Source organism: Ursus maritimus, unplaced genomic scaffold, assembly GCF_017311325.1.
Source record: "Ursus maritimus isolate PB19 unplaced genomic scaffold, ASM1731132v1 scaffold_11, whole genome shotgun sequence".
NCBI lineage: Eukaryota > Metazoa > Chordata > Mammalia > Carnivora > Ursidae > Ursus > Ursus maritimus.
The window spans coordinates 65,114,317-65,133,505 of NW_024423453.1; the positions used below are offsets into that span (position 1 = coordinate 65,114,317).

Genomic DNA, 19,189 nt, shown 5'->3' on the forward strand with positions numbered 1-19,189 from the left:
GAGAGGAAGAAACAGGCTTCCAGCGGAAGAGCCTGATGTGCGGCTCGATCCCGGAACGCCAGGATCACACCCTGAGCCGAAGGCAGACGCTTAACGACTGCACCACCCAGGCGCCCCGATATAATAGTCTTCTATCTGGCTTCTCACTTTTCCTCTTGTAATCCTTTAATCCATTAGCCAGTCAACAGACAGAATGACCTTCTTATCAACCTGAATGTGTCACTCTCCTGCTTAAAACCATTCATCTACTTCCTACTGCATTTCAAATAAAATTTTAGCTCCCCAAAAGCATTATATTCTCTGGCCCATACTTCACTCTGCAAGCTCACCTTATGACATTCTCTCCTTTGTTCACTGGAGTTTAGCCACACTGGCCTCCTCTCTGTTCCTAGAAGACCCCAAGATCATCCCTATTTCAGTGACTTCGTCTTAGTTTTTCTGCTCTTGGCCTGATTCCTCCTTATATTTCGGGTCCCAGCTTAAATATTACCACTTCGTCTAGAGAATAATCTTATTCTTTATCAGAGTAGTCTATTTCTACCATAGCATTCCTGTTTATTCGTTGAACTAGTAGAAATAAGCACCACAAGGGCAAGGACAACATCCTTCTTATTCCCAGTGCCTAAAGCAGTGCACAATACCTAGTGGGCCTTCCATAAACATTCAGTAAATAAGAGGGACTAGTATATGGTAATTAACTAGGTTTTCCTGAAACTTCAGAAAATAAAAACTACTTCAAGACTCACTTTTTAAATAACTGAACTATATATAAAACATTAGTATTCTTCTTGCTAAAAACTGAGATATGAGATATCAAAAGAATGTATAATTCTCTTTTGTCAACTACAATGAATAAGTCATATCATTCATGAACGGAATCATTTAGTAATTATTAAGAACAGAAGTTATTAAATAAAAAACACTTGTTTTGCTGACTTCATGGCAGCCAGATGTTTTACATAAAGTGTACCCCTAGTGCTCTTTTTGAGTGGTTAAATGTCTGCGAAAAACTCAACCACTCAAATCAAAACTACCCCTGTAGTTTAGACCAGCCTAAGGTTGAAAAACCTTCAGTGATTATATGAATCACTCTTTCTCAGAGAATACTAATGTCAATGAACCATACTCACTTATTAAAAAAAATAATTTTTTCAATGAAAACAATCCTTCCCCACAAAAGGGATGTAACTATGAGAACTAGGAACGTGTAAGGTGATGGATGTTAACTAAGCTGACTGTGGTGACCATTTCACAATATATGTACGTCCTTATGCTGTACACCATAAACTTTTACAATGCTGTAGGTCAATTACATCTCAATAAACTAGAAAAAATGTATTTTAATTATAGCCGATCAAAAATATGCAAACAAAAGGAACAAAATTCACCCCCACCCTACCCCCCGCCACTGCCAAAAAAGAACTAGGAATATAGATGTAGAGCAGAAGGAATTCTCACAGGCTGTGGCTAGGAGGATAAGTTGACAACCACTCTGGAGAAGACAGTAAAATAAGGATTTCTTACTTGACTGCCTCGTAAATATTGTTGGAGGTATGTCCTGATAAGGCATCATGTAAATTTCGAATAAAATAATCTCTGTATTCTTCTGGAAGGGCCATAAATGTTCCACCCATCACAATAAACTCCACTTTATCCACACTGTGACCAAGTTGTTTTAACTGAAATACATATAAATTCATCAGCATTAGACAGATATGGTCAACTACCCTAAGAAGGCACTGCAAATTTCTAATTTTATTTTGTAGTGTTTTCATCAGTATAGTTTAAAAATGAAAAGCAATTAAACATATTTAGCAAATTCTGTGGATTAAAAAAATAGACTCCAGAGTCTGAAAGAAAAAAAAATTATAGCTCATTGAGGGAAAGGAAGAATTAAAAAGAATCAGCAAGAAGCTTAACATCAATACCTATGTGGAAATTAAAAAACACATGGAATATAAACTAGAAAGCAGGAAGAGCAAATATAATAATATAATACAATATGCAATATAATAAACAAATATTTATTGATTATGTATTTTTATGTCAGAACTTCTGGTAAGCCTTGGAGATGAAAAAGATGACTATATGAAACATAATCAGGACTTGATGCCAATGGAAGAAAAAGAACACTACATTAGAAATAAAAATTAAGAAGGCAGTTTTAACTCAAAACTTTAAAGTTTTAAATCAATTGTGAAGATTATGAGCACAGGTGGCACTGCTCTCTGGAGGGAAAAAAGGAAAATAAAAGTCCGATTGATGAAATACGAAATATAATCTCTCTCTACTAGGGGAGAGAATGGTACAGATTTTTCATTTTGTCAACTATAATAAGCCAAGATTCTAAATTTTAAAAACAGGTATTTAAATTTCTTAGGTTCTTCAAAAAATTAAAAATAGAAAATCAGTATGATACAGTAATTCAACTACTGAGTATCTAGCCAAAGAAAACAAAAACACTAATTCAAAAAGATATATGCACTCCTCTGTTTATTGCAGCATTATTTACAATAGCCAAGTTAGGAAAGCAACCCGAGTGTCCACTGATAGACAAATGGATAAAGATGTGGTATATAATGATGTCTGTATGTTGACTAACATAACATAATAAAAAATTAAAAACAAAAAAAAGATGATGTGGTATATATAGGAAATATATATATTTTCTATGGGTATATAACTCACCCATAGAAAACAATGAGCTCTTGCCATTTACAACAACATGGAGGGAACTAGAGGGTATTGTGCTGAGTGGAATAAGTCAGAGAAAAACAAATACCATATGATTTCATTTATGTGTGAAATCTAAAAAACAAAAACAGATAAACAAAAAGCAGAAAGACCCATAAATGCAGAGAACACACTGATGGTTGCCAGAAGGTAAGTGGGTGAGGGGATGGACAAAATGGGTGAAGGGCAGTAGGAGATACAGGCTTCCAGTTAAGGAATGAATCAGTCATGGAATGAATAAGTCACAGGGATAAAAGGTACAGCATAGAAAATATAGTCAGTGATACTGTAACAGGGTTGTATAGTGAGCGATGGTAGCTACAGGTGTGGTAAGCATAGCAAAGCAAAGCAAACTCGTTGAACCATTAGGCTGGACACCTGAAACTAATGTAACGTTGTGTGCCAACTACAATTAAAAAAAAATTTGTTGCCACATCTTAGGCTTGAGAAAAACTGGGTCAAGTGGACTACCAACTTATGAACTCAAATTAATGCACTATGTAAAGGATGTCTACACTTAATATGGACAAAAAGGCACCTTTTAAAGTGTTTCTGAAAATGGCAAATAAGAATTTATACATATGTATATCTTTATGTATGTAAATCATATTCATACATACATACACATGCAAATATGTATTTAAGTATACATGTAAGGTGTGTGTACACACACACACACACACACACACTCACACACTAAAAGAAAGCTATCTGTGATTGTTTACAGAGCAAAATCATTCTGGTAGCTTTTTCAAAATATCTTGCCAGGACCCTAAACCACACTTAATCAGAACTCCAGGGGTGAAATGCTGGCATATAATTTGGAAAAGATACTCAGGTGATTCTAGTGCATTTAGAGTTAAGAAAAGAATCACTGGGGCGCCTGGGTGGCACAGCGGTTGAGCGTCTGCCTTCAGCTCAGGGCGTGATCCTGGCGTTATGGGATGGAGCCCCACATCAGGCTCCTCCGCTATGAGCCTGCTTCTTCCTCTCCCACTCCCCCTGCTTGTGTTCCCTCTCTCGCTGGCTGTCTCTATCTCTGTCAAATAAATAAATAAAATCTTAAAAAAAAAAAAAAAGAATCACTGCTCTGTGGTAGTTTCTAAATCTTTTAAAACCCATTTTCTTTTCGTAAACATAAAAATTTCATATGGTATTGAAACATTTTAAACATTTAAAATGAAACATTTTAAAAAGGAAACTGAAGCAATGGTCAGTTTAGAACATGGTAGGTTCCACCCAGGTGGAGTCCTCTCCTACAGCTGACAATCCTGATCCACGTGTGCTTGGGTGGCAGTGAAGTGCAAAATCTGAACTGGCTGGTATTCACTAATACTAGTTAGATAAATGCAGAAATGACTTAATGACCGTGGGTATACTACTTCCCATTAGAGATTCTGTAGTTGCCCTACTAGATGTTACTGTAAAAATTAGTGTTCACGCTTTTTTAAATTGGGTAAATTCAAAATAGAATTGTAAAAAAACTATATTAATGCTCAGATTTCCCAAACAGCAAGGCTATTTACACAGGACTTGTTTTTAATCAGTTACATTGAAGTATAATTTACATACAAGAAAATGAATTAATTTTTAAGTGTACAACTGGATGAATTTGCTTAAGTGTCTAGAGTTGTGTAACTACCACCACAGTCATGATACAGAACAATTTCACGACTCCCAAAAGTTCCTCATACTGTTTTGCAGTCCCACCCTGGCAAACCAGGCACAATACTTTTTATGTGGCTTATGGAAGCAAAAATTCAATCCATCCACCTACTGTCTAAGAACTTCCACACACCTACATTTGTAAATTTCATATGGTAAATGAGCTTGTAGAAGTTGAAAGAAATTTAGAGAATATAAAACCCTTAAAGAAAATAATAGAGTCTCTACAGGAAGTAGCGTTTCTGACCTTGCTGGGTATTGCAAAATAGTCTTCCTCCTTCAGATGGATATTAAAAACTTACCGAGGGGAAAGACACTCTTTTAGTTATTTCGGGTTCAACTCAAATCAAACGATAATACCTTCTGTGTACAAAAATCTAATTTAAAAATGCTTTTTAAAAACTTACCTGTTCTATTCGGTGTCTTGTCTGTAGATAAGGGTCATATCTCGCACGGATAGCTCGCATGGAGGTTGGCTAAGAAAAAAAGAGAAAAGTCTCCTGCTGGCCTCACATTCAATAAAAAATAAAAAGTAGTTTCAAAAGGACTGTATTAAAAATAAAATTCTCTTGTGCTCCTTCCTTCTTCAGTCTTGTTAGGGATCCAAACAATGTCCTGAATAGCATGCGGCTAGTCTCTACCCCACTGTCTTAAGTATCTAACGGCAGGGCGTCTCCTTGAATCGTATTTATCTTTGTGTAAACACTTACGAAATCTCCAGGCTCACTTTCTGCTGGAGCAGAAAGCGGCGGCTAAGGGACAGAAATGACAGGGAGCCTTTTCACCGAAGAATTCCTTTTGTATTTTTAAAAACTTGAACAATGGAAAACAAGTAAAAAGTGAAACGCCATATATAAGAAAAAGTCCAGTGGTTTGCTGGCTGCTGACCTCTTCTGAAGAGGCTGACTGCTTCAAAAGCCTGCTTGCTGTTCTCCTGCTTGCACCTTGTCCCTACTCTAATTCTTTACCCACACAGCATCAAATGATCTTTTAAAACACGACACTGGAACAGATCATCCCCCTGCCTTCAACCTTAATGGCTTCTCGTGACACCTATAATAAAATCCAAACTTTCTGCCCAGCTTACAAACTCCTATGTCATCTGTCTCTCCAATCTCATTCTTCCCCTTACCCACTAAGTCCTGGTACACCCCACTGTCGTTCCTGCTACGGCTCCTTGTTCTAGCTATTCTCTCTGCTGGAAATGCCCTCTCCCGCTATTCCTGCATGGCTCCTTCATGTCATTTGGGATTCAGTGCAAATATCTCTTCAGACAGTCACTTCCCAACCACCCAGACTAAAGTATCTACTCGGCTTCTACGGCTCTAACTCAATTTTACTTCTGTGCTTAGCATTTACTAGTACCTGACATTTTCTTCTTTTTTGTCTATCTCCATTAGAACGTAAATTCCATAAGATCAGGGGCTTTGTCCATTTTTTGCTGCTGAAGAAGCAGTATAATGTGGTGGTGAAAAACAAAGAATTCAAAACCTGGCTCTGTCACTTATTAGCAGTGTCTCTCTAGGCCAGGTGTTTAGGACTTCTAAGCCTGTTTCCTTATTCATAAAACCAGGATAATAACAGTGTCTACCTTCAAAATGCTGCTGTAAGGTTTCAAGTTGTAAAAGCACTTAGAATAGCTGGACATATATAACAAGTGCTTATATAAGTATTTTTCCAGTGACTAGAGCAATATATGTAGACATTCAGCAAATATTTGGTGAACACCTTCTATAATCAGGACAAAAAATATAAAAAAATTTAAGAAAGCCAGTACTTGTATGAGCACACAATAGGTAAAGTATGTTACATGTCCTCAGGACAACTTCACATTACTTTACCTCATATCCAGTATAAGACTGGGTTGAATATTCAAAATCTGAATCAGGTCCACCGGGACAGTATCTGCCAAAACAACCAAAAAATGATGTCAGACACAAAAGTCAGTTCAGACTGTCAGATACAGTCTAGTTCAAGTATCTGCAGTCTCCATAAAATCCTGAGAGCAAACAAGATTCATTTTCAAATCCTAATAGAAGAGTCCATCTTTGCAGTATCTACAATTAATATATTTTCTATGAACAAGTAAACACAATGAACATATAAGGAACATTATTATAGTCATTGTCAGAATGTTGCAGTCACTGTTATTTTAGAAGTTTAAGCTTTTAGGGACAAGGAACAGGATCTAAGTTTTCCTAGGTTTGGAATGGCTCACAGTGCTCGCTTGGTAACTATACTTAAAAAACCTTTCTCTCATTTAATCTTCCTACCTAGAATCATGCATGTTCTTCTGCCTATTTTTCCAATTATCTAAATTTAAGAAGCTTAAAAGTTATTTATAAGGACAACTTTTTAATCTGATACTTTTCTGATCCAAGCTCATTTTATACTTCTGACATTTAGAATTTAGGCAGTTCATATTTCCACGTTTCATTTATCAAGTTACAGACTGTCACTCTTGAGTTCTATAACCTCTGTTTTTTTGGTTTATTGCAACATATTAAAATCTTTGTATGTTTCATTTTTAAAGCAGTGAAACATCCTATCAATGGCTGCTTGTTTCAAAGAACTTTTAGTTAGTTTTAAAATCAAAATTAACGAAGTTTTAAATATTACCAGCATGCACTGATTAAAACTCTAGGGGATTAACTAATTCATTTAAAATACACATGCACACAACTTATGAAAATCATCCATACTTACACGCATATATTTCCTGTAAAACTGATGTGTGGGCATCTGTGGGGTTTGCACATCACAGCCACAACAGCAATCTACAAAAGAAAGATTAATAAAAAAGCTATTATGGAATAGTGAATACACAATCCTGGAGAGTGGCTATCTCTCAGAAGGAGGGAAAGGAATGCAATCAGAAAATGGCACATAAGGAAAAAAACAAAAAGAAAATGGCACATAAGGGGCTTCAATGTATCGGTAACACTGTATTTCTTAAGCTGAGCAGTGGTTAAAGGGTGATCTCTTTTTAATGTTTTTAATCTCTAAAATATACAAATGGACTTATATACTAGCTTGGATTATATTTTACCTATAAATTAGTGCAAAATAAGGAATTAATAATTTTCAAAGTCAGAGTGATTCTATTCTCTCACTCTATTTTACTAAAATAGCCTACAAGACAAATTTACTTTATGCAATAAAGATATAAAATTACATCTAAGCCTAACCTTTGCAACTCAACCTCCTCACGGATATACTGATCTCAATATTTAGAGCAGACATTATTAAACTAGGAGCTATACTTCAGAGTATGTACAAAATATTCTCAGAGGGGTCTGTCAGAGCCCTCCTGGTCTGAGGACAGTATGTGCTTCAGAAAGGGGATGATGACAGAGATAGAAGTATGGGGCACTGGGTGTTATACACAAATAATGAATCATGGAACACTACATCAAAAACTAAGGTGTACTGTATGGTGACTAACATAATAAAAAATTATTATAAAAAAAAAGAAGTATGGTTACATATGGGGGGAGTTGGCCAAATAAGGGTATAGACTAAGGTGAATATAAGCCAGGTTTCTTACTATCAGGGAAGGAAGTTATAAATATGAACAGGGAGAGAACTTGGATAGAATGGAAGGTATTGCTGTGAACTCTCAGTTTTCAATAAATATACTGATATACAATATAAATGCAAACGTGTTATGTGTATGTGTGTACACACAGGTATGTATGTATACGTATGTATTTCCTGGCTTGGATCACTGACTCGGTCTAGAAGCAGCAACACCCGAAGAGCAATGAGTGTATCAGCATTCAGATCTTGGTTTCTAAACACCCTTCTCCAGTGAAAAAAACGAGGGCTCCTTGGAGAAACAGCTGATTCCAGACGTGGCGCAAAGAAAGAACAAGGTGAGCCTGGAACATTTTATTATGACAGAAAGCTAGAAACTGATCAAAAAATGATGGGGACATTTTAGAAAGACACAGAAACCAGCCTGAAAGGGCTCTCACTGGTCAAATCAGGGATCATTTGTACATAAAAATAAATAATAACAGTAACAGATTATAACCCACCAAACTGGAAACCATTAATCCATTCATACAAATAAATGAATGAGTAAACTGAAAATCTGATAAGGAATAAAATACTTACATAGTTTCAAAGTACTTCACCACACAAAACTTTTTAATTACAAAATGGAAAAGATTAACTTTACAGAGGAGAAGCTTGGTAGACACTACCTTGATCAAAGCGAAAAATATCAGAATGAAGAACAGAGCGCTTCTTGATTTCAAACTATACTACACAATATGATATTGGCATAAAAACAGACACATAGACCAATAGAACAGGAATAGAAAGCCCAGAAATAAACCCCTCATATAGGCTCAGTTAATTTACAACAAAGGAGCCAAGAATATAAATGGGGAAAAAACAGTCTTTTCAATAAATGGTGGTGAGAAAACTGGAGATCCACATGCAAAAGAATAAAACTATACTACTATCTTACATAACACACAAAAATTAACTCCAAATGGATTAAAGACTTGAATGTAAGACCTGAAACCATAAAACTCCTGGAAAAAAAACACAGGCAGAAGTTCCCTGACACTAGTCTGGGTGTTGAAGTTTTGAACCTAACTCCAAAAGCAAAGGCGACAAAAGCTTCTGCACAGCAAAGGAAACCATCAACAAAAGGGAAAAGCAACCTACTGAACTGGAGAAAATATTTGCAAATCATACATCCAATAAGGGGTTAATATCCAAAATGTAAAACTCATCTCAATAGCAAAAACCACATATGATTAAATAATGAGCAGAAAACTGGGACAGATATTTTCCCAAAGACATACAGATGGCCAGCAGGCACATGAAAAGATGTTCAACATTAATAATTATCAGGGAAACGCACATTAAAACCATGAGATATTACCTGTTAGAATAGCTACTATGAAAGAGATAAGAAAGAACAAGTGTGGGTGAGGATGTGGAGAAAAGGGAACCTTCATGCACTGTTGGTGGGAATACAAATTGGTGCAGCCACTACTGAAAACAGTATGGAGGTCAAAATTAAAAATAGGCCTACAATATGATCCAGCTATTCCACTTCTCGGTATTTGTCCTAAGAAAATGAGAACACTAATTTGAAAAGACATATGCACCCCTATGTTTGCTGAAACATTGTTTATGATAGCCAAGATATGGAAACAACCAAAGTGTCCATCAATGGATGAACGGATAAAGAAGGTGTGGATAAAGAATGAAATTTTGCCATTTGTGACAACATGGATGGACCTTGAGGGTATTAAATGGTAGATGAAATAAGTCAGAAGAGAAACACAAATACCATATGATTTCACTTATATGTAGAATATAAAAAAGAAAACAAAATAAAACCCATATATACAGAGAACAGACTGGGAGTTATCAAGGAGGGAGGGGGCTAGGGGATGGACAAAACAGGTGAAGGGGGTCGACTGTATGGTGATGGATGGTAATGAAACTTATTGTGGTTATCATTTTGTAGTGTATACAATTATCAAATTATTATCTTATACACCTGAAGTTAACATGATATATATCAATTTTACCCCAATAAAAATGTTACATACCAATTTTACCTCAATGAAAAAAAAAGAACATTATCAGTGACAGGACAAATTGAAACTATATACCACCTTATAGGATACCATAAGAACGCATTATCACTTCTATGCTGTTCCTGCCAAAAATGCATATCCTGAATCTAATTATGGGGAAACATCTGATTAAGCCAGATTGAAGAACATGCTACAAAATAACCTGTCTGAAATCTTCAAAAGTGTTAAGGCAATGAAGTCAAGGAAAGACAGGAAGTGTCCAGACTAAAGAGACATGACAATCAAATGTAACACATGTCTCTGAACTGGGTTCTGTAGGTCATTATTGAAACAGTGGATGAAACTTGAACAAGGTCTGAGGATTAGATGACAGTATTTATCAGTGTTAAATTCCTGAATTTGACACCGTGTTGTGGTGATATAAGAAAATGTCCTTATTTGTAAGAAATGCACACTAAATTATTCAAAGGCAACTTACTCTGCAACAGATTCTCAAGCGGTTCAGGTTTATACTAGACCTTCAATTCTTCTGTAGGTTTGATTATTTTTCATAATAAAAATTAATAAAATTTAAGTCATTAAATAGTGATAGTGATCTAGAGAAAGTCCAAAATTTATAAAAAATTGCAAATCTGAATGAAAACTTAAATTTTCAAAGAAATGCTTTTATTTAAAATGAGCCACAACTACATATACCACTGATGAGGTCAGTCTAACTCAATCTTTAATTTAATTTAAATCTTTTATTGAGGGCCCAGTACATAGGCCAGGTTCTAAGCTCACAAAGCAAATGGCCCTTGAGACTACAAAAATATTAATGCACTGCTTCTGTCCTCTGAAATCAGACCTGTCTAGGGGAGCAAAAAACATAGAAAACAGGCTATTTAAAACCACATGGTAAGGGGGGCGCCTGGGTGACTCAGTCGTAAGCGTCTGCCTTCGGCTCAGGGCGTGATCCTGGCGTTGTGGGATCGAGCCCCACATCAGGCTCCTCCGCTGGGAGCCTGCTTCTTCCTCTCCCACTCCCCCTGCTTGTGTTCCCTCTCTCGTTGGCTGTCTCTCTCTCTGTCAAATAAATAAATCTTTAAATAAATAAATAAATAAAATAAAATAAAATAAAAAAATTAAACCACATGGTAAGAGGGATGTAGAAAATACTAGGAATGCCAAAGAAGGCAATGAATTAGCCCTTACCAAGGAAGTCAGGGAAGCCTTCCTGAGATGCTAACAATTGTGCTGATTAAGAATTAATTGATGGGGTGCTTGAGTGGCTCAGTTGATGATCTCAGGGTGGTGAGACAGAGCCCCGTGTTGGGCTCTACGCACAGTGTGGAGTTTGCTTGTCCCTCTCCCTCTGCTCCTCCCCTCGCTCGCACTCGCATGCACGCACTCTCTCTCAAAATAAAATAAAATTAAATAAATAGAATAAAATAATAAAGAGACAGGGTAAGGTGGGGCTAGGGAAGCAAAGTGCTGTAGTTTCCAAACAGTTTTTAAGCAGCAGCACTCTCCTTTGAAGTAACATTTTCCTTACAACCTCAATTTATGAAAGACATAAAAGCTACAGCCCTGGGTGAAATGGCAATGTACCTGCTCCTATGGCGTCCCTACTCATTATTCCCCATAGTCGCTCCAAAAGACTTCTACAGAACTCTACTTTTGCAATTTAAAAATTACCGGTAAGTCGAAAAAGCAATGACTTTGGAGTCAGTCAGGGAGATGTAGGTTTGAATCTTTTCTCTGCCCCTTACTATGTATTTTCTTATTTTGAAAAACGCAGACAATACTACCTACCCCTCAAAACTGTTTTGAGGATTAAATTAGAAACACAGTGGCCAGTATGTAACAGGTGGGCAACATATAGTAGCTGTTGTTATATTTAATACTGATACTACTACTACTAATAATAATCATGGTATTCTAAGGAAAACAAACAAAAACTCAAATACAAACTCAAAATGGATCACAGACCTAAACGTAAAATCAAAACTATAAAACTTCTAGAAGGTAACACAGGAGAATATCTAGGTGACCTTGGGTTTTGCAATGAGTTTTTAGATCAACACCAAAAGGATGATCCAGAAAGAAAAAAACTGGTAAACTGGACTACATTAAAATTTGAAAGTTCTGTTCTGATAAAGATACTCTTAAGAGAATGAAAAGAAAGACTCAGAGAAAATATTTGCAAAACACATGTCTGATGAAAGATATGTATCTTAAATATACAAGGAATTCTTAAAATTTCACAATAAAAAACCAAACAACCCATTAGGAATAGGCAAAAGATCCAAACAGACACCAGGTCAAATAAGATATACTAATGGCAATAATAATATGAAAGATACTCAACATATGTCATTTGGGAATTGCAAACTAAAACGAAATACTACCACACACCTCTTAGAATGGCCCAAATCCAGAACACAGACAATACCAAATGCTGACAAACATGTGGGACAACAGGAATTCTAATTGTTGGTGGGAATGCAAAATGGTACAGCCACTTTGGAAGACAGTGTGGCAATTTCACAAAGCTAAACCTAGTCTTACCATATGATCCAGCAATCATGCTCCTAGGTATTTATCTAAGTGAGTTAAAAACCTATGTGTACACAAAACCCTTCAGACATGTTTATAGCAGCTCTGTTCATAATTGCCAAAAATTGGAAGCAACCCAGATGTTGGTGAATGGATAAACTGTGGTACATTCAGAAATGGAATATTATTCAGTTCTAAAAACAAATGAGCTGCATCAAGCCACTAAATTAAAAACACGTGGCATAACCTTAAGTGCATATTGCTAAGTGAAAGAAGCCAATCTGAAAAGGCTACATATTATTTGATTCCAACTGCATCTTTCTGAAAAAGGTAAAACTACAGAGAGAGTGAATAGATGAGTTTACCAGAAGTTTGCAGCAAAGGAAAGGATGAATAGGGGAGTTTTAGGGCAGGGAAACTATTCCACATGATCCTGAAATGGTGGACACATGCCATTATGCATTGGTAAAACCCACAAAATACACAACACTGCTGAGTGACCCCAGTATAAACTATAGGCTTTACTTAATAATAAGGTAGCACTATTGGTTCATCAATTATAACAACTGTGCCAAACCAATGCCAAGGGCAACCTAGGGAGGGAGGAAAGGAAGTATATGGGAACCCTGTGAACTTTCTGCTCAATTTTTAGGCAGACCTAAAACTGCTCTGCAAAAAACCAAACAAAAAACAAACAAAAAAACAAAAAACAACAACAACAAAAAAAACAAAACTCCAGAGTAACAACAGGAATAAAAGCATGAAGATCAGGATGTGTAGCAAACAGGGAATGACAATCTTACCTGTGTATGTGCTTCTGGTATTTTTATATTTTTAAATTTTTTAAAGTTTTTAATTCCAGTTAGTTAACATCCAATGTTGTATTAGTTTGAGATGTACAATACAGTGATTCAACAATTCCATACATCACCTGGTGCTCATCACAAGTGCCCTCCTTAATCCCCACCACCTATTTTACTCATCCCCCTAAACTCCTCCCCCCGGTAACCATCAGTTTGTACTATACACTTAAGGTCAGTTTCTTGATTTGTCTCTGTCTTTTTTCCCCTTTGCTCACTTATTTTGTTTCTTAAATTTCACAAATGAGTGAAATCATATGGCAATTGTCTTTTTCTGACTGCCTCATTTCGCTTAGCATATCTCTAGCTCCATCCATGTCATTGCAAATGGCAAGATTTCATTCTTTTTAATGAATAATATACCATTGTATATATATACACCACATCTCCTTTATCCATTCATGAATCGATAGACACTTGGGCTGCTCCTGTAATTTGGCTATTGTAAATAATTCTGCAATAAATATAGAGGTGCATGTACCCTTCTGAATTAGTGTTTTCGTATTCTTTGGGTAAATACCCAGTAGTGTGATTGCTGCTTTGCAGGGTAGTTCTATTTTTAAATTTTTGAGGAACCTCCATACTATTTTCCACAGTGGCTGCACCAGTTTGCATTCCCACCAGCAGTACAAGAAGGTTCCTTTTTTTCCCCACATCCTTGTCAACACCTGCTGTATCTCTGTTGTTGCTTTTAGCCATTCTGACAAGTTGGCCACCATTGTGGTTTTGATTTGCATTTCTCTAATGGTAAGTCATAATGAGCATCTTTTCATGTCTTCTGGCCATCTGGATGTCTTCTTTGGAGAAATGTCTGTTCATGTCTTCTGTCCATTTTTTAATTGGATGGATATTGAGTTGTATCAGTTCTTTATATATTTTGAATACTAACCCTTTATCGGGTATGTCATTTGTAAATATCCTCTCCCATTCAATAGGTTGCCTTTTAGCTTTCTTGATTGTTTCCCTTCAATGTGCAAAAGGTTTTTATTTTGATGTAGCCACAATAGTTTATTTTTTGCTTTTGTTTCCCTTGCCTCAGGAGACATAACTAGAAAAAGTTGTTATGGCTGATGTCAAAGAAGTTACAGCCTGTGTTCTCTTCTGGGATTTGTAAGGTTTCAGGTCTCACACTTAGGTCTTTAATCCATTCTGAATTTATTTTTGTGTATGGCGTAAGAAAGTGGTCCAGTTTCTCTTTTGCATGTTGCTGTCCAGTTTTCCCAATACCATTTGTTGAAGAGACTGTCTTTTTCCCAGATGTTCTTTTATGCATTGTCAAACATTAATCGACCATATAGTTCTAAGTTTATTTCTGGGCTTTCCATTCTGTTCTACTGATCTGTGTGTCTATTTCTGTGCCAGTATCATGCTGTTTTGATTACTGCAGCTTTGTGACAGGACTTGAAGTCTGGAACGGTGATCCCTCCAGCTTTGCTTCCCCCCCTCCCCAAGATTGCTTTGGCTATTTGGAGTCTTCAGTGACTCCGTAATGAATTTTACGATTGTTTGTTCTAGTCCTAAGAAAGATGCTATTGGTTTTTTGATAGGGATTGCATTAAATGTGTAGATTGTTTTGGGTAGGATGGAGATTTTTAACAATATTTGTTCTTCTAATCCACGAGCATGGGATGTCTTTACATTTGTGTCTTCTTCAATTTCTTTCATTAGTGTTTTATAGTTTTCAGAGTACAGGTCTTTCACCCCTTTGGTTAGGGTTATATCTAGGTGTCTTATTATTTTTGGTGTCATTGTAGACGGGTTTTCTTAATTTCTTTTTCTTAAGATTTTATTTATTTTAGAGAGAGAGAATGAATGGGGTGAGGGGGCGAGCAGGGGAGAGGGAGAGAGAGAGAAAGAATCTTAAGCAGACTCCATGCTGAGCTTGGAGCCCGACATGCTGAGGTCAGAGCCCGACACCCTGAGATCAGGACCTGAGCTGAAATCAAGAGTCAGATGCTTAACTGACAGCCACCCAGGCACCCCTTAATTTCGCTTTCTGATGCTTCATTATTGATGTATAAAAATGCAATGATTTCTCTACATTGATTTTGTATCCAAACTTTACTGAAATCGTGTATCAGTTCTAGTAGGTTTTTGGTGGAGTCTTTTGGGTTTTCTACATGCAGTATCATGCCATCTGCAAATAGTGGAAGTTTTACTTCTCCCTTACTGATTTGGATGGTTTTTATTTCTTTTTGTTGTATGATTGCTGCTGTTAGGTCTTCCTGTACTACGCTGAACAGAAGGGGTGAGACCGGACATCCGTAACTCGTTCCTGACCTTAGGGGAAAAGCTCTCAGTTTTTCCCCATTAAGGATGATATTAGGTGTGCGTTTTTCATATATGACCTTTATTATGTTGAGGTATGTTCACTCTAAACCTACTTTGTTAAGGATTTTTATGATGGATGTATGTTGTACTTTGCCAAATGCTTTTTCTGGGTCTATTAAAATGATCATATGGTTCTTTTCCTTTCTCTTATTGATGTGATGTATTTGTTGAATGATTTATGAATACTGAATCACCCTGGCCACCCAGGAATAAATCCCATTTAATTATGGGGAACAATTTTTTTTTAAATGTATTGTTAGATTCAGTTTGCTAGTATTTTGTTAAAGATGTTTGCATCTATCTTCATCATGAATATTGGCCTGTAGTTCTCTTTTTTAGTGGTGTCTTTACCTGGTTTTGCTATCAGGGTAAAGCTGGCCTCACAGAATGAATGTGGAAGTTTTCCTTACTATTTTTTTGGGACAGTTGGAGAGGAATAGGTATTAACCCTTCTTTAAATGTTTGGTAGAATTTACCTGTGAAGCCATCCAGGCCTGGGCTTTTGTTTGTTGGGAGTCTTTTGATTACTGATTCAATTTCTTTGCTAATAATCAGTCTCTTCAAATTTTTCATTTCTTCCTATTTCAGTTTTGGTAGTTTACATGTTTCTAGGAACTTATTTCTTGTAGGCTGTCTGATTTGTTGGCATATAGATTTTCATAGTATTCTCTTATAATTTATTTCTTTGGTGTTGGTTGTTATTTCTCCTCTCTCATTTGTGATTTTGACTCCTTTCTTTTGTTTTCTTCTTGATAAGTCTGGCTAAAGGTTTATCAATTTTATTGATTTTTTTCCCCCAAAGAACCAGTTCCTGGTTTCACTGATCTGTTCTATTATTTTCTTAGTTTCTATATCACTTGTTTCTGCTCTAATCTTTATTATTTCCTTCCTTCTGCTACTTTTAGGCTTCGTTTGTTCTTTTTCTAGCTCCTTTACATGTAAGAGAAGGTTGTTAATTTGAGATTTGTCTTGCTTCTTGAGGTAAATCTGTATTGTTATAAATTTCCCCCAGAGAACTGCTTTTGGAGCATCCCAAGGTTTGGGATTGTTGTGTTTCCATTTTTATTTGTGTCCGTGTACTTTTTAATTTTTCTTTTATTTCCCTGATTGATCCATTCATTGTTTAGTAGCATGTTATTTAGCCTCCATGTATTTGTAGCCTTTCCAGATTTTTTTTTGTGGTTGATTTCTAGTTTTATAGTGTTATGGTCAGAAAAGATGCATGGTATGACTTCAATCTTCTTGAATTTGTTGAGGCTTGTTTTGTGGTCTAATATGTGATCTATTCTGGAAAATACTCCATGTACACTTGAAAAGAATGTGTATTCTGCTATTTTAGGATGGAATGTTTTGAAATATCTGTTAAATCCATCCGGTCCAATGTGTCATTCATAGCCACTGTTTCCTTGTTTCTGGTTGGATGATATGTCCATCAATGTAAGTGGGCTATTAAGCCCTCTACTATTATTGTATTACTATGGATTAGTCTTTTATGTTTGTTATTAACTGTTTAATATATTTGGGTCCTCCCATGTTGGGTGCATAAATATTTACAATTGTTGTATCTTCTTGTTGGATTGTCCCCTTTATTATTATATAGTGTCCTTCTTTGTCTCCTGTTACAGTCTTTGTTTTAAAGTCTATTTTGTCTGATTTAAGTATTGCTAGCTTGGCTTTCTTTTGACATCCATTTGCATGATAGATGTTTTTCCATTCCCTCACTTTCAATCTACAAGTGTTTTTAGCTCTCGAGTGAGCCTCTTATACGTAGCATATAGATGGATCTTGTCCAATATAAGTATCACTACCCTGGATTTCTTTTGATATACATTTGCACGAAAGATGTTTCTCCATCTCCTCACTTTCAGTCTGCAGGTGTCATTAGGTCTAAAATGAGTTTCCTGTAAGCAGCACACAGGTGGGTCTTGTTTTTTAATTCATTCTATCACCCTAAGTCTTTTGGAGCACTTAGTCCCTTTATAGTCAAAGTCATTATTGATAGGTATGTACTTATAACCATTTTATTCCCTGTTTTGTGGTTGTTTCTGATGTTTTTCTTTGATCCTTTCTTCTCTCTCTTTCATGGTTTGCTTGTTTTCTTTAGTGATATATTTGGATTCCTTTCTCTCTATTCTTTGTTAATCTACTAGTTTTTGATTTGTGGTTACCATTAGGTTTGTATATAACATCTTCTGCACATAGGAGTCTATATTAAGTTGATGGTTGTTTAAGTTTGAACCTATTCTTTACTCCTCTCCTCCCCATGTTTTAGGTATATTGTGTTATATTTTATATCCTTTTATTCTGTGAGTTCTGTAACTGCTTTTTTACATAAATATTCATTTTTACTGCTTTTCTGTTTCCTACCTTCATACTGTCACTTTTGGTCTTCCTTTCCACTCCAAGAGTCCTCTTTAATATTTTTCGTGGGGCTGGTTTTAGTGGTCATGAACTCCTTAGTTTTTGTTTGGGAAACTCTTTATCTCCCCTTCTATTCTGAATGATAGCCTTGCTGGATAGAGAATTCTTGACTGAAGATTTTTCCCATTCAGCACTTTTTTGTTTATAAAGATTTTGTTTATTTATTTGACAGAGAGAGAGAGACAGCCAGCGAGAGAGGGAACACAAGCGGGGGGGGTGGGAGGGGGAGAAGCAGGCTCCCAGTGGAGGAGCCTGATGTGGGGCTCGATCCCAGAACACCGGGATCACGCCCTTAGCCGAAGGCAGACGCTTAATGACTGAGCCACCCAGGCACCCCAGCCATTCAGCACTTTGAATATATCATGCCACTCTCTTCTGACTTGCAAAGTTTCTGCTGAAAAATCTGCTGATAGCCTTATGGGGGTTTTCCCTTATGTAACTGTCTTCTCCTGCTGCTTTTAGGATGTATTTTTTTAAAATCAATCCTTTTGCCATGTTAATTACATTATGTCTTGGTGTAGATCTGCTTTTGTTGCTTTTACTGGGCATTCACTGTGCCTCCTGGATGTGGATATCTGTTTCCTTCCCCAAATTAGGTAAGTTTTCAGCTATTATTTCCTCAAATAAAATCTCTGCCCCCTTTAATCTCTCTTCCGCTTCTGGGATACCTATAATACGAATGTTATTACATTTGATGGAGTCACTGAGTTCCCGAAATCTATTCTAATTTTGCATAATTCTTTTTTCTGTCTTTTGTTCAGCTTTTTTCCATTACTTTGTCTTGTAGGTCATTAATTCACTCCTGCTTCTTCCATCCTGCTATTCAGTCCATCAAGTGTTTCTCATTTCATTTATTGAGCCCTTTATCTCTGCTATGTTATTCCTTATCTCTGTGTTAAGTACCTTGCTCACGTCTTCTACTCTTTTCTCAAGTCCTGTGAATATCCTTGCTTTAAGTACCCCATCAGGCATGTTACTTATATCTACTTTGCTTAGATATCTGGCCATGGCCTTATCTTCTTTCTTTCTTTTCTTTTTGTCTAAGTCTCTGTGCCTGTTTCTGTATGTTAGGAA

At 36.3% G+C, this 19,189-nt stretch overlaps 1 protein-coding gene across 1 annotated transcript in view; it reads right to left on the reverse strand.

Annotated features, from left to right (window-relative positions):
• The window catches only part of ELP3 (elongator acetyltransferase complex subunit 3), a 100,888-nt gene that overhangs the window by 71,926 nt on the left and 9,773 nt on the right, over positions 1-19,189 (reverse strand). The window contains exons 4-7 of the mRNA XM_008705101.2: positions 7,105-7,175; positions 6,240-6,303; positions 4,806-4,874; positions 1,525-1,679 (exon numbers count right to left, since the gene is read on the reverse strand). Of these exons, the coding sequence (XP_008703323.1) occupies positions 1,525-1,679; positions 4,806-4,874; positions 6,240-6,303; positions 7,105-7,175 (359 nt within the window). The remainder of the gene's footprint in view (positions 1-1,524; positions 1,680-4,805; positions 4,875-6,239; positions 6,304-7,104; positions 7,176-19,189) is intronic.